This window comes from Oncorhynchus gorbuscha, linkage group LG11 (genome assembly GCF_021184085.1).
Source record: "Oncorhynchus gorbuscha isolate QuinsamMale2020 ecotype Even-year linkage group LG11, OgorEven_v1.0, whole genome shotgun sequence".
Taxonomy (NCBI): domain Eukaryota; kingdom Metazoa; phylum Chordata; class Actinopteri; order Salmoniformes; family Salmonidae; genus Oncorhynchus; species Oncorhynchus gorbuscha.
The window spans coordinates 50,834,000-50,850,738 of record NC_060183.1 but is presented as its reverse complement, the minus strand read 5'-3'; the positions used below and the strand labels follow the sequence as shown (position 1 = coordinate 50,850,738).

The window sequence follows — 16,739 nt, the reverse complement described above, 5'->3', positions numbered from 1 at the left end:
ATATAAAATCCCCCCTTCATGGATTACCATCAATTACTGTTCTGCCCCATGTACCACTGGTTAGAGAAGAATGGGAGTGAGGGTGTACTTTTCTTGGATACTGCTCAACAGCATTCTGACTCATTTAGCCATCCTGACTGTTTATCCAATTCAGCCACTTTGCCACATGCCAGACAGAGGATCAACGGGTTTATTGCAATTGTGTTAAGATCAAGTTACACTGCACCTTACAGTCTGATTCTCAGTGTCTGTGTCATTTGTATTGTCAGAGTGTACAAGGATTGCATAACTTAACCATCTGAATACATAGAAGTAATTTCTATTGAACATTGATTTCATATAGGTAACAAGCATACATAGACACGCTACACGTCCCCAGCCTTCCCAAATACACAAAGCTTACAGGCATGCCTCATATATATCTTCACCACTAGAGGACAGTAAGCCATTCTTTATAGGGACTGAACAAAAAACGATGTAAACCTCAGCTTAGTCCGTGCTACAAATCAAATGTCTGTCACTGGAGCTGTTTAATTCCTGAGTTACTGCTAAACTACATGCAGACCGAGAGAACTCATTCCTGTGTGGCATCTGTGAACTGCTTCAAATCGCACAAAAGCAATGCTTTCCATTGGTGTCCCAGGCAGGGGTTCTATTCCAATTACATGCCGGGAAGTATCATGGCCGTGGGGTTAAGGGTCAGAATGACTGAGCTAGGAGCATGCGGTATTGACTGACAGCAGCTTTTGGAGAGTGTTGTTCACCAGTTGTTGGTGAGATCTCTATGTCTGTGCTGTGCCTACAGGAAGGCAGAGGCCACTATAAGGGTTTCACTGATTGATAATTCAACCTGGGTAGACGTAACATAGTAAATGTAAATCTGGGACACTCCAATTAGTATGATATCTTACTTTTCATATGGTATGTATTCATTTGTCCTTCAGCCATTTGTATATGTTTCAAATTGACATTTTTACAATATTATATATCTGTTATTTTACCAGGTAAGTTGACTGAGAACACATTCTCATTTGCAGCAACGACCTGTGGAATAGTTACAGGGGAGAGGAGGGGGACGAATGGGCCAATTGTAAACTGGGGATTATTAGGTGACCGTGATGGTTTGATGGCCAGATTGGGAATTTAGCCAGGACACAGGGGTTAACACCCCTACTCTTACGATAAGTGCCATGGGATCTTTAATGACCGCAGAGAGTCAGGACACCCGTTTAACTTCCCATCAGAAAGACAGCACCCTACACAGGGCTGTGTCCCCAATCACTGGCCTGGGGCATTGGGATATTTTTTAGACCAGAGGAAAGACTGGCCCTCCAACAGCAACATCTGGTCTCCCATCCAGGGACTGACCAGGACCAACCTTGCTAAGCTTCAGAAGCAAGCCAACAGTCGTATGCAGGGCGGTATGCTACGAATTGTAACTCGTACAAAGTGTTTGCAAAACTTACATGTTAAGAATTTAAATTTATTGTGGTTCACATATGCTAGGTGGCTAACATTAACTAGGCTAGGGGTTAGGTTTTGGAGTTAGGTTAAAGGAAGGGTTAGCTAACATGCTAAGTAGCAAGTAGTTGAAATTCGAACACGCAACCTTAAGTTGCTGCTAGACGTTCGCGTTATACGTCTACTCATCCACCCCGACCAACCACCCTCCTTTTGTCTTATGTAACCATACCAAGCGTTACATTTCATACTAATTTGAGTTTCCCGGAGTTTAAATATGTTACATCTAGTCTATGAGACCAGGCTGGATAATTTAAGTCCAATCATTTTAGTGACAGACAGGATGTGTGAGTGTGAGTGTGAGTGTGAGTGTGAGAGAGAGAGAGAGAGAGAGAGGGGGGGGCATAAAAGTATCTGAGTTTTGAAAGTCTCAGGGTAGTCATCTTACAGTCATGGAGCTTATAAAGATATCCACCATCATGTTACAAGCATCAACACAGCAATATGATAAACAGCATGGGTGGGATATTGTCCAGAGGGGTAAACTGAGTTACTGCTAAACAAAGTAGGTTCAGTGAGTTAGGCAGCTAACTTTAATAAACAACCAGAAATAACTATTGATTTTTTGGTTCATTAAGAAATTAAGAAAGCTAAACATATGTGTTATTGGTTGTTGAGTCAATTACACCATGAAAGCTTCTCGTTCTAAAAAATGTAAAGCTATTTAAGAATATTTAACCATGTTAGCTAGCTAACTCATTGATCCTGCTTTGTATTACACCCCCTCGGGATGAGGCATAAGTACCAGCTGTTCTGGATGACTGTATGATAAACCCTCTCGGTAGCCGATGAACAAAACCTTAAACAGGTCAACATTCACAAAGCCGCTGGGCCAGACGGATTACCAGGACGTGTACTCAAAACATGCGTGGACCAACTGTCAAGTGTCTTCACTGACATTTTCAACCTCTCCCTGACCGAGTCTGTAATACCTACATGTTTCAAGCAGACCACCATAGTCCCTGTGCCCAAGGAAGCGAAGGTAACCTGCCTAAATGATTACCGCCCCGTGGCACTCATGTCGGTAGCCATGAAGTGCTTTGAAAGGCTTGTCATGGCTCACATCAACAGTATCCTCCCGGACACCATAGATTCACTCCAATTCGCATACCGCCCCAACAGATCCACAGATGACGCAATCTCAATTGAACTCCACACTGCCCTTTCTCACGTGAACAAAAGGAACACCTATGTGAGAATGCTGTTCATGGACTACAGCTCAGCATTCAACACCATAGTGCGCATGAAGCTCATCGCTAGGCTAAGGACTCAGGGACTAAACACCTCCCTCTGCAACTGGATCCTGGATTTCCTGACGGGCCACCCCCAGGTGGCAAGACTAGGCAAAAACACAACTGCCACGCTGATCCTTAACACTGGGGCCCCTCAGGGGTGTGTACTTAGTCACCTCCTGTATTGCCTGTTCACCCACGACTGCGTGGCCAATCACGACTCCAACACCATCATTAAGTTTGCTGACCACACAACAGTGGTAGGCCTGATCACCGACAACGATGAGACGGCCTATAGGGAGAATGTCAGAGAACTGACAGTGTGGTGCCAGGACAACAACCTCTCCCTCAATATGAGCAAGACTAAGGAGCTGATCATGGACTACAGGAAAAGGTGGGCCGAACAAGCCCCCATTAATAGGGCTGTAGTGGAGCGGGTCGAGAGTTTCAAGTTCCTTTGTGTCCACATCACCAACAAACTGTCGTGATCCAAACATACCAAGACAGTCGTGAAGCACAACAAAACATTTCCTCCCTCAGGACACTGAAAAGATTTGGCATGGGTCCCCAGATCCTCAAAAGGTTCTACAGCTGCACCATCGAGAGTTGCATCACTGCCTGGTATGGCAACTGCTCGGCATCTGACCGTAAGACGCTACAGAGGGTAGTGCGAATGGCCCAGTCCATCACTGTAAGAGGAAAGCCCATAAAATTGTCAGAGACTCCAGTCACCCAAGTTATATTTTCTCTGCTAAAGCACGGCAAGAGGTACCGGAGCGCTAAGTCTAGGACCAAAAGGTTCCTCAACAGCTTCTACCCCAAGCCATTAGACTGCTGAACAATTCATAAAATCGCCACCGGACAATTTACATTGACACCCCCCTCCCTTTTGTTCACAGTTGCTACTCGCCGTTTGTTACCTATGCATAGTCACTTCGCCTCCAACTACATGTACAGCCTACCTCAACTAGCCTGTACCCACATACACACTGACTCGGTACCGGTGCCCCTGAATATAGCTTCATTATTGTTATTGCATTGCTTTTTATTATAACTTTTTATTTTAGCCTACTTGGTAAGTATTTTCTTCTTCTTGAACTGCACTGTTGGTTAAGGGCTTGTAAGTAAGAATTCACAGTAAAGTCTACACTTGTTGTATTCGGCACATGTGACAAAGTTTGATTTGAAGTGCCAGTCAGTAGAACCAAGCCTGTGGCCTCCCTGGGGACATTCAGTGACCAGACAAGCTCCATTGCATGACAAATGACTGGAGGCACACACTCAGTTAAATATTGTGTTTTAAGGCTCTGGAATATGAGAACTGACTGCATGTTATAGGCTGAGGTATGAGGACTGGCTAGTAGTCATACCACCCTCCCTTCTCCCTGCTGCCTCTGATGCAGTGGGAGATTATGCATTTTAGTCTGTGTTTCTAGGTAATCAGTCAAAAGTAGAATCAACACAATACATCTTTTGGCCTTCTTCAGGTAAAAAAAACCTGAAGACCAAAAGCCTTCATGTTGTTTCTACTTAATACGATTTTTATTTTATCAATTCCATTGTCCTGCAAGAGTTGCTGAATCTCCTATTCACTTTTTTCCTCAATTCATGCACCTTGGTGGAAAAGAGGTGATCCCTTCCCTTTGCATAGTTAAGTGAAACTAATACAAAAGAATTCTTAACAATTCAGCTTGATTGAGGAAATTTTAATGACAAAACCTTTTTTCCATTTTACAATGAGGGGAAAAAAACAAAATTAAATCAAAAGGATGTGTATGATTACAATAACTATTGTTACCATAGCAGTCTGAGGGGAATCATTTTTAAACTTTCCTTTTCAAAATGGGCCCTGCAAAGTGTATATCTCTAACAATCTTCATTAAAGCCCTGATGAGTTGTCTTACCATAGCTATACCTCCTGCTCTGTGCATTCAGACTCCAATGTCACAATACAGACAATAAAACTCACTGGAACAAACCATAGAGAAGCCCGTGTGTCAGATCACAAACAGACACTGACCAACAGAACCACAATGGAGTCTTGGGAACAGAGGTGAGGCACGTGGCTACTGAGAAGAGTTGAGGTTCAAGGTGGACCTCAGTTCCTTTTGGCAGATGTGTAGAGGGAAATAAAGAGGTTGATGTCAGCAATATCCAACGGTGGAGTGTTAGTTCAAACAGCCCCATCTTAAATCTCAACTTTGAAACACTGCGGTCCCTCTTTGAGCACAGTGACGTACTGCAGGTCACAGCAACATTCAGAGCATGCTTGAATTTGTCCATGTAGTTGTCCCTCTAAAACTAATCTGCCTTCGGACTCTATTCCAACTCCAGCTATCAGTGTGGTGAAACATCAGGGTTAATCCCCAGCTGGACTAACAACCTACATAAACTCATTCTTAAATGTCTGCGTGTATGCTGTACAAGTGTGTAAGATGACCTGTCAGTTGCACAGGCATATCAGAGGTTTACCCAATGGACCAAGCCTAAATAACTAGGCCCATGGTATATCGTAAAGAAATCAAGACAGAAACAAAACAATGACACGTACTGGACACATCTCATCTGGCAGGACAAGCGGATTCTCTCCAATGCACAGCATCTGGTGGTTGTGGATTTGACATGGCCACAATGACCAAATAAATTTGATAACACCCTTAATCAAAACTCAGGCTTTATTATGGTGGTAAAAATACTTTAAAAAAGACCTTAACATCTACAGTAAATTGTATTTATAGTTATAGACAAAATGATTACTTTCAAAGGCATGCTCACATTTTCAGGTTAGCTTCTTTCTTTATGAAATTAGTTACACTTTCAGGGTCAAGTGATGGGCTTGAGAGAGTCACCAAAACAACATTGTAGATGGCACAAGCTTGGGCTACTTCTATTTTGTAAATCTGTGGGGCAGACAGCTCTTTCTTGTACCAGGCATGAGAGTGCTGGAGCTAGTGTGTAGAGGAGTTTGGTTTTATGCTTTGCCCCCTCCCCCAAAAAACACACTTTATAAACAATTACACCCAAAACAAGAGGAAAAGGGAACATGACCTCACTTTTCATTACCTCACCAATACAAATGAGGAAGGAAGGGGGAAGGGGGGCTGGAGGCAACACATCTGTCCTAAGAACACAGCACGGTTCAGATCTGCACAGTTTACAGGAGGAGGAAATGATTTAGGTGGGAGAAAGCAGAGAGAGAAAGAGGGAGCAAAGGAGAGGAATAGTTTGAGGAGAGAGGGGAATTCTTCATACAACAGCGGAATTTCTCCCGCAGGCACTCGTTCAGCTTCTTGCTCAGAAAGAACTCGTAGGGGGCGTGCACAACCTCTTCCCAATGTACACCCTGAGGGGGAGAGAGAGAGCAGTTACACCCAGAGTCATTAACTAGTCGGCTGATAAGTGATAGATGGAGTTGTGGATTGTCCCTGCCATGTCATGTGTGCTGTCAAAGTGTGTGTTAAGGGTGTGGCGCAGCAGGTGTCAATCCATCCCAGCAGCAGCTGTTCTACTATCCAGACATATACACAGGGCTCGAGCATTGCAGCTGCCCACTGTGTTGCCACCACATGCCCTCTGCTGTAATCATTTTCTGTACATGCAGTTTTGTTCCAGGGATATCTGATTCCCAGTAAACAAAACAACATGATATATTGGATCTGATTGGGGTTCTTCTAATTGTATGCAAACAACTGTAAACAGAAGGAAATTGAAAGCTGTTCAGGAGATTCCATGTGGGAATTGTCTACATTAATCTGTGAAGGAAGTGTTTACTTAGCCAGCTAATGGCTATAATAATGGAAATGTTATTCTCAATGCAGACGCATTGATGGGTTGAAACAAGCCTTCCGTAATGTCATCACTTGGCTTTTTCACTTCCATAAAAAAGTGCTATTATCCTACTTAACACAAATGATTACCTAACGGAGGTTGATCGCAAAAGTGTCCTAGGTTTGCTCTTACCCCAGTCCCAGGACCAGGATGTGTGATAGTAGCAGTGAGGGGATGAACACTTTGAGGAACTCTGCAGAGAAGACACCTCCTTTCTTCATCGCCCCGGTCTTTCTCATGCTGAGTGTATCTGAATGCCGGGGGTGGCGGAAATGGAACTCCCTACAGGCAAGGAGAAATGATGGTTATCATACAGTAACGTCACCATCTTCCTCATCAACATTGTCCCACAGGAGGTTGGTGGCACCCTAATTGGGGAAGATGGTATCAAATACATCAAACAGAGGGTTTTCAAAGTGTTTGATGCCATTCCATGTGCACCGTTCCAGACATTATTATGAGTAGTCCTCCCGTAAGCAGCCCCCTGTGGATTCATTACAGTATCATCCATCATCTCCTTATCATGTGGAAATATTCAGCCATAAGTAGTATTACTGTATGCACAAACACACTAGGATTTACCTAGGAGGCCAGATACAATAAGACTTGTATGTTTTAGGGGCAATGGGACTGTGTACATCACTCACTTAGGAGGAATGTTCTCAGGCCGACTTGACCAGTCTGCTACCCAGTCGGAGTCCTTCATCAGGATATCCATGTCCCTCTCCAGGGTATCTTTCTCTGACTGCAAGGGACACACGCTGCGCATTAGGACACTGAGCTCAGTACAGACAACAGGGGTAGGCAGAGACAATATGGCTGACCGCCCATACAATACAATAAACCCAGTGTGAGGCTGCCATGGTCACAGACACTGACAGAGTGTGTGTGTGTAACTGTAATGGAACCTAAAGCGGAGGCTACTGTCGTGTACATGGATTCAAACCCACCGGGTTAGTGTTTCCTGTCGCCGTCGCCATTGTAACAAAGGTTATGGTTGTCATTCACAAGAGACTGAGGGAAGCAGCAGGTTATATTACCATGGAAACATACATGTGACGTAGGTAGCTCAGGCACACCAAGTAATAACTCTTACTTGGCCATCTATTCTGCTGCTCACGTCCACATCAAAGATGATCTGTCCATCATGATCATCCTCCTGGGGACTAGGAGGCCGGGGAGGACTGTGGGGAGGATCAAACAACAAAATAAAAACTGTCACAGCCAATCACTGCACTCCAAGTATTCTCTCCCTTGGTGCATATGAATGTACACTTGTATGCAGTAACCAGGTTGAAGATTTGGGGCTTGCTCAAATTCCCAATGCATTAATCAAGAGACCTCGCCTCTGATGGCTCAATGTGCATATGAATCATGCCTCCATTAGGCTTTCACTTTGCCTGTCAGCCTGCCACCTCAAAGTGGATGGATGAGTCTGTCTGTGAGCTCCACCATTAGTAGGCTGTTGTAAAAACACTCCTGGTAAACATGCTCAGGTGACTCATTGACAGCTGACGGACTGACCGGGCGACCAGATAAGCCTGTGTTTATGGCAGGCAACCTCATGGCTCAGAGGGTAGGGAAAGCAGAGGTGTGAGTGGATTTAAGTCCAATGACCTCCCCCTGTGCGCACACAGGTGATGAAGATGTTGTTTACTGTTGCAAACGGATTAAATTTACAGCGCCATAACAGCATACAGTACTATATCAATCCAGAGATTAAATCTACATTGATTTTGGGCTAGTATGTGACCTCAACAGTGAATTGAAAAGAGTTACAGGTGATTAAGAATTGTTCTAGATTTGTATTATCTGTACGGAGTTTTTCCAAGGCCAAGCTGAACTGTGTTCTTCCTCATTGTAGCACCCGCTACCTGTCACAGGAAGAGTTGCTGCGGCTAGACTCATGCTGAGCATCCAGTAGAATCTTTTCCATGTCTCCGTTATGGATGGAGGATGAGGAAGGCACATGCTCTAGGCCCCCCACAATGCCCTCCACCACCTCCTCCACCACCACCTGAGGCAGGGGGAGCAGACCCAGAGCCTGGCCAACGGTGGAGGTAGACTGGGACAACCCCGCCGCAGCTGTGGCCGCAGCTCTGTTCATCTCCAACTCCACCCAGGACCCTGCAGGACAAGTACATACAGTACATGACATTGGTCACATTTGTCAGTTGGGATACTTAGCAAATCTTATCAAACTTCACAACTTATTACATATACAAAAACATGGAACGTAATCATGTACATCTTGTATGTTCTGTCAAAATGTTTTGCAGACCATGGAAAATTGTGCCTCTATGCTGAACTAATAGCCTAACGACCAAAAAAAAACATACCTAGAACGATGTGATGAGGGGGATAAAGAAACAGTCAGAGAGACTGGCAGAGACACACAACCAAAGTTTAAAAAGTTCCAGCACAGTCAAAAACTTGATTATCCTGTTTTACAAAAATGTTGTGTATATTTCCAGGTTAGAAGAATTGTGAATTATCACCATGAAAATTATATTTCCCTTTAAGTGTAAGAGCTGTTTGAAAAGAGCGCCTGAAATGTGTCTGTTTAGGTGGGATGGAGTTTTGGCCTGCCTGGTGACATCATCAGGCGATATACACTAAAAGTATGTGGACACTTACATGTCAAACATCTCATTCCAAAATCATGGGCATTAATATAGAGTTGGTTCCCCATTTTCTGCTATAACAGCCTCCACTCTTCTGGGAAGGATTTCCACTAGATGTTGGAATATTGCTGCGGGGACTTGCTTCCATTTATCCACAAGCGCATTAGTGCGGTCAGGCACTGATCTTGGGCGATTAGGCCTGGCTCACAGTCTGTGTTCCAATTCCTCCCAAAGGTGCTCAATGGGGTTACGGTCAGCGCTTTGTGCAGGCCAGTCAAGTTCTTCCACACCGATCTCGACAAACCATTTCTGTATGGACCTCGCTTTGTGCACGGTGGCAATGTCATGCTGAAACAGGAAAGGGCCTTCCCAAAACTGATGCCACAAAGTTAGAATTGTCTAGAAGAATAGAATTGTCTAGAATATCATTTTATGCTGTGCTGTCAGTTTACAGCACCTGCTGTTATATACGAGCCATGGCCTAGCCTGGCTGATCCATGTTACTACATGAGCCCAGGCAGGGACTCGCTACAGGGGAGACTGCCAATCACAGCTAGGATACAAATTATAGGGAGTCACACTGACACTGGAGACATCCAGTCTCTTTCTCGCTCTGGTTTCCCCATCTTAAAATGTCTCACATACTCCCCTAATTTAGGAAGCTAGGGTTCACAAGCAGAGCACATGACCTCATAGCAGAGAGAGTAAACACACTGGTCATGTGACAGTCAGCCTAGTTGACTTAGTCTCTCAGTCAGTTTCACTGGCCAGACATTGAATGACAGCAGCCCCTAACCCCAAGTCCAACTCAGCACCCCAGGCTCATCCCGAGGATTACACAGTGGCCTGAGCAAAGCCACTGTCGACAGTCTATTGTCCGTGCTCCATGGCCTAAACAAGGTTGCCATGACGCCAGCGTTGAGCCGAACATTCTGGCTGCTGCTCGCTCTGTCGTGGAGCTGTTATCAGCTGTTGTATGGAAACGTATCTTATGGTAATAAAAGCCAGTATGTATAACCTAACCAATGGCTCCAAAGACTCACATAATCACCAACGAAGAGTAAGGTAAACTGAATATACCCATTGTGTGGATGGGACTGAGATATCCTATCCAAGACAATGACATTGCAGTGGACATAAAGCTTTCCTCAATTCTGAGAATTACACAGCAAAAATGAGTATCTACTTATTTTTAGACAGAGTGAGTAAGCTCTGTCTAACAATAACAAACCTTGTTCCCTCCCTGGCTCACACTGCAGCTGGAATGTAACTGACTCAACATGTACGCTCAAACTTCCGAATGAAAGGCTCCTGATCCTCACCCTCTCTTTCCTACTCCACCCCGCTGTGTCCTGAAAAACGTTCTGCACTTTCCACATGTCACTGTGTCCAGAAATAGCACAGCATGCCAACTCACTCAGTTCAGGGCTTGGTAATGCTCGATCACATCTGCCCATACCCAGCAGCCCCCATAAAGGGAGGTCAACACAGTGCTGACTGTGTACTTCCTCTAGAGGCATTATGTGTGTGACACTGATAAACATGCCTTTTGCGCCCATTGCAACCCACACACACTGAGATCTTTAAATATACATCCCTCAGTTCATTCCAGACTGAGCACATACTCCATCAATATTTGCTAACAGGATAGATCCATATAGGCACCATCATAATGACAAAGTTGAGTAGAAGGCTATGACAAAGGAAGATCACAACGCAAAAGGGCAATTCTACAACTTTTCAACCTCATTTTGCTTATCGCCAGCACAATAGTGTCTACATGTGAAAACTATGCATTTCTGCATTTGTAGAATAATTTTAAAAAAGAAAGTTAAATAGAACTATTCAATGACGTCATAAAAACACTTCGAAAACAGTTATTTTAAAACAGAGTTCAGCTCAGAAACATGGTACTTAACTACAATGACCATAAAAAATATTCAAATACATTTTTTTAAAGTTAGTTTGAATGACAAAGGGGTAACACTGTTACATCCAATGGCCATTTCCCTGAGGCTGATGGCGCGCAGGTGCATGTGTACACAAACAATCAAATAGTGCCACACATGCACTCAAACGCATACAGCTGGCCTTGCTGTTTAGATTTTGGTTGTCCTTGATGTCTATTGTTTCTTGCATTGTTGTTTTTCCTCTCTTTTCTTTTTGTTGGTGCATGTTTTGGGTGGGTTGGAGGGGATGGTAGAGGGAGTCCACAAATTAACAAGCCACACCTGTTAATTGAAATGCATTCCAGGTGACTACCTTATGAAGCTGGTTGAGAGAATGCCAAGAGTGTGCAAAGCTGCAATCAAGGCAAAGGGTGGCTGCTTTAAAGAATCTAAAATAACACTTTTGGTTACTACATGATTCCATGTGTTATTTCATAGTTTTGATCTCTTCATTATTATTCTACAATTCTTTGTATTCCTATGAAAAACTTTAGATGGTGCATGAAACCGGAAGTATTTGAATTTGAAGCGTGCCATATTGCTAAATGGGGCTGAATGGCACCAAAAAAAAGAAAACCCTAAAGATCATGGTGAAAGTGAGCGTAACTAGCGAAGGATCATGGTCGATGTAGTCGTTTTCACCCTGCCTGAGAGTCAACCTCAGGGTTTTGGCAATGAGGCCATTTATCTGCTTCCCCAGAGTCAGATTAACTCGTGTATGCCATTTTTTTGACGTGTCCAGCATGAAGTAGGTTAGAAGTAGTTTTGCGAGCCAATGCCAACTAGCGTTACTTATACATTTCCAGTTGTGCTAGTTTGTGCAATTTGAAGCGAATTGCAGAGACATAAAAATGGCATCCACAAGTTAATCTAACTCTGTGATTGGTCTGTGTCAGCACGTGCTCCTGTGTGACAAAATGTAGTAGTCAGAATTGATCACTATTTAACTAAATATCTCGATAAAATAAAATAATTCAGTATGGATCTAACTTGATCATAATCAACTAATTTTAGACCCCAAAACTGCCATCAATAAAATAAACAAATGTTTGACCGTTCTGGCGATAGAAAGCCTATGTCAATTACTACGGCAGACCAGGGCTTTGGGCATGTTATGTTGCTATGTTGTGACTTCACGCTCCAAACCGGAAATCCACCTAACACATTGGGGGCGATTAAACAGCGGAGCCCCGTTGCTGAACATTACGCAAATAATCTGCAACATTGTGTTGCTATTGACCAATCGAAATTCACTATCGTTTCCAGGCCCTACTGAATTGGCTTTTGATTCATAGCAACTAACAAGCAGGCTAGCACCAACATGAAGGAGAAGCAAGCTTGGCTAGCCAAATTTACACGTTAAAAGGATCTTGGCCGTTACACACCCAGACTGCATGAGAGAGGAATGTACACAACACAATGACGAGAGGGACAGAGACAGTTTGAAATTATACCTTATCTACTTTGAAGAACAGAATGTAACTATGGTTGTACGAATACCTGGAAGACCGTGAGTACGGTTGAAAGTAATTATTTATATCACTAGACTCCGCGCAGGTAGAGTAAAATGAACAAAGTCACGCCTGTGATGTGAGAGCATGGGAGGACGTGCCCACTGTTCATATAAAACCGTACGTCAGACAACGCACTGTCTCAGGGAATCTTCCCGTAAAAAGATGACAAGTGACAGGAAAGTACTTACGGTCTTCCAGGTGTTCGTAGAATCATAGTTACAGTTGAAGTTTACATACACCTTTAGCCAAATACATTTAAACTCAGTTTCACAATTCCTGATATTTAATCCTAGTAAAAACGTTTTAGGTCAATTAGGATCACCACTTTATAATAAGAATGTGAAATGTCAGAATAATAGGAGAGAATGATGTATTTCAGCTTTTCTTTCATCACATTAGTATTTGGTAGCATTGACTTTAAATTGTTTAACTTGGGTCAAACGTTTTGGGTAGCCTTCCAGAAGCAGGCATTTGGAAAGTGCCTTGTAGGTCAAGTGCCCAGTAGATCAAGTGCTGCTGGGTAAATCGGCAGACAGACACCCCCCCCCCCCCCCATTCAGTTTCTACCCCCACGCCGGTTTGTGGTTGGCTGCATTGCCGTCAAGCACGTGTTAGGCTGGTGGTAGGGCCAGGGGCGTGTGTTGGGGAGAGCGGCGAGGTTCACACACGTCAGGTACGACTCTGATGCCACGACTCTGATGCCTGGTTTCTGGAGTCCACAGCAGTGTAGCCTGACTCAACTGTTTTCTATGTTCGATGGCCCACTCTGCCGCAGGGTCAAAGAGCAGTCCCGGGACCACTAGGAGCTTTCTCATTGTCTGCTTGGAGTTATTGGACACTGGGGCTTGGGCAAGCCAGACCTGGTGACGAGTCACAACTAGGGTGAACATCAGTCTGCCTAGCTCTCTGGTCATGAACGCAAAAGCTTGATGCAATGCATCATTCAGGTTGCAGAGATTCAGGTTTGCATGGTCTAGCTGGAGCATCCCGTTCTGTGCTAGCATGAACACAGAGAGTTCCCAACGTGGGCAGCTGTGTCGTAGACCCATGACAGTAGCTCATCTGTGGCCATGCACGGAGGTCTGGGGCAGCGGGCATCTTCCTTCAGGACTTTATCTGGGGTAGAGCATCAGCTCTGCTATGCATTCATCCACTTTAGGCATATGGTCCAGCCAATGTTTTGCGTCGCGCATGGCAGATAGCATCCTACTATCCTTGGTGTGGTGGGCGAGAGCCCACGGGTTGGCCCAGCATCTCTGAAGCTCTGTAAGAAAAGCCGGTGAAGGTGGTACACTGAACGGTGTAGATGCCTCAACTCTTCCTCGCCGCGCTTCCCTCACAGGCAGGATGGCGCAGTTAATGCAGAGGTCTGAAAGGGCCACACGCAGGTGGCTAACACTTAGGCAGCAGGGCACAGGTCATGACCATCTTCTACTTGTAGTTCATCTCCACAAGAGGAACAGCCATGAATGCCCAGCATCATGGTGTTGCGGTGTTCTCACGGCTCAGAACGTGACGGTTAAAAAGGACATAAATATAACATATTTCTTATACGATATACTGATTAATCAAATTAACCAACAATAGTAACTGGAGAATGTATTACAACCGCTACCACAATACACAGTAAAGGTAGAGAGCTACAATAATCTGACGGGAGTTGTATAGCACCCGCAAATAATTTCAGGTGAGACTAGCTATGACCACAGAGCTGGAGAAGGAAAATTATGTTTGAACATAGGCTTATTTATGGTAAACCAAGCTGAAAACACAGTGGCATCTAGGTAGAGTTGGTATGTTTTATAGCTGGCTAGGCTAACAACCTTCTTAGACGCAGTTATCTAGGGAAGTGACTCGGTTGAGTTTTAAATAGTTGAAGGATGACTAGTGCCGGTGGCCTTGATAACGAGCAAAGCAGTGGCGGATATCTTGAAAAGGTTAGCGCCAGGCTACGGTGGCCAACACACACACGCTAACTGGTGGGCTAAATCAGCACAATATACAAGGAATCCCAATTTGCACTCTGACCCATAGGTCACAGGCTGTTGGGTGACAGACTGACAGTATACACAACTCAGAGTTTTGATTACCCTACCAGGACCTGGGAAGATGACAGTATACACAACTCAGAGTTTTGATTACCCTACCAGGACCTGGGAAGATGACAGTATACACAACTCAGAGTTTTGATTACCCTACCAGGACCTGGGAAGATGCAACCCGAAAAACAGGAGCAGCGGTGCATTTAACTTGCAAGTTAAATGCACCGCTGCTCCTGTTTTTCGGGTTGCATCTTCCCAGGTCCTGGTAGGGTAATCAAAACTCTGAAATAAGAGACTTTTCTTTCATTGTAATTTCATATTTTTCTATTGAGGTCTACCTAATGTGGACCTGACAGAGGCAATGGAATAGTTGTAATGTTCATTATTTGGCATTTCCATGATTTCACAATACATTGAATGTATAAAAATAAAATCAACAAAATCAAAAAACATGATTATGTTTTAATAACCAAACTACCCCCCAAAATATCACTAAATTGTTCAGAACTAAATTGTGTTTAAATTGTTGTTAGGGATTGATAGTGAATACACCTATAATCAAGCAAAGTATCATATACCTGGTATAACAGTTCATTAGACTGATCGTATTGTATTAGTATTTTCACAGTAGCAGGCTACCCAGAAGTATCAGGCTGCTACATACAAATTGACCAGACTGAGTCCAGCAGCTGTGTTTAGAGGTGCATGTGTAGTTTTATCCGCTACTCTTTGCTGGTCTATATTTAAACCCACAGTCAGATTAACTAGGCCAGTTTGCTATGTTTACATCCACGGCAAGAAGACATATCTATTACACAATTAGCTGACTATGCATTTAATAAAAACAAATAATATTCCAAGTATGTTTCGTTAGGAAAGGGGAAATAAGTATTACGAAAACCTATGTGCACTAAAATTAATTTACGAACATCTAATTTAACCCAATTTGAGCTCTCAAGACTTCTTCCATCTCGTCTTGTTGACATCCACTTTATCCCGCCTATTCAGCACCGCGTGCAACAACGATTGGTTTTACTGTTGGTCAATCTTACGGTTTATACAGCCTCTTAAAATCACATTGGTCCATGATACTGTCAATACAGAAAACAGGAGTAGCACAATGTAGGTCCTTCCACAACCCTTCTCCATGACTACATAGAAAACCAACCCAAAACTCACTAGATATTGTTTATACACTCAAAGTCAAATAGTAAAGTATCAAAAGACAATGATTCAAATGACCTGACACGTTTTCTAATAAACAATAACAGTAAAATATAGCGAAGCATTTCGACGAATCATACCATTTAGTCCAGCGTCTCCGTTGTTCTCAGCTACAGCAGCAGCTTCAGACATCGTGACTCTGTGCAGGGTGGCTTGCATATGACTGTCAATCGAACACGCACACTCCCTCCAAACATTCGTACGTGCGCGCATCCGCGTACCAAAACTGACCTGAGCCGCCTTGACTTTGTTGCAGAATAGCTACCGCCAACACAGTTAAAATGTGTTCTGTTAGCTGATCTGGAACCAGTGGTCAGGAGCACAGCAAACTTCCTGGAGCTCTGTAATGACGTCAGATGAGCAAGTTCTTTATGAACAAAGGCAGGCAAAAAGCATAGGCAGACTAACATTACGTAACGTACTGGAAATTGACCACCCCCGTTCGTATTATACATCAGTGACACCACATCGTGAGAAAATAACAGGAATAAATTATAAAATTGTAGTTCACTACTTTCACAACTCTGTAAAGGCATCATCTGTATATTTACGAGACGTGAACGAATCTTCATTTGAGATCGCGCACATCGGCACGTACCCCAAGATGCCAATGCCATCCCTCAATACCCAGTTGTGTGTAGTAGATCAAATGATACCCCCTATGCGTGGGGATAAAATGTTGCATTGTGCAATAAAACCCTAAAAACAACTTAAATTCACCTCACACTTATTTAACAGTGTGGCACTTGTTTATATAAACAAATAAAAATGTCAAGAACTTTATGTACCTGGGGCATAAACAGCC

General features: G+C 43.7%; 1 protein-coding gene across 1 annotated transcript; it reads right to left on the bottom strand.

Annotated features, from left to right (window-relative positions):
- Positions 1-5,414: 5,414 nt before the first annotated feature.
- On the bottom strand, positions 5,415-16,275 carry LOC124048881 (BCL2/adenovirus E1B 19 kDa protein-interacting protein 3-like). The gene is made up of 6 exons (XM_046370030.1): positions 16,015-16,275; positions 8,456-8,708; positions 7,678-7,765; positions 7,229-7,326; positions 6,714-6,863; positions 5,415-6,096 (listed from the first exon to the last, which is right to left on the bottom strand). Exons 1-6 carry the CDS (start codon positions 16,145-16,147, stop codon positions 6,048-6,050), a joined length of 771 nt encoding a protein of 256 aa, XP_046225986.1. The 5' UTR covers positions 16,148-16,275; the 3' UTR covers positions 5,415-6,047.
- Between the last annotated feature and the right edge of the window lie 464 nt (positions 16,276-16,739).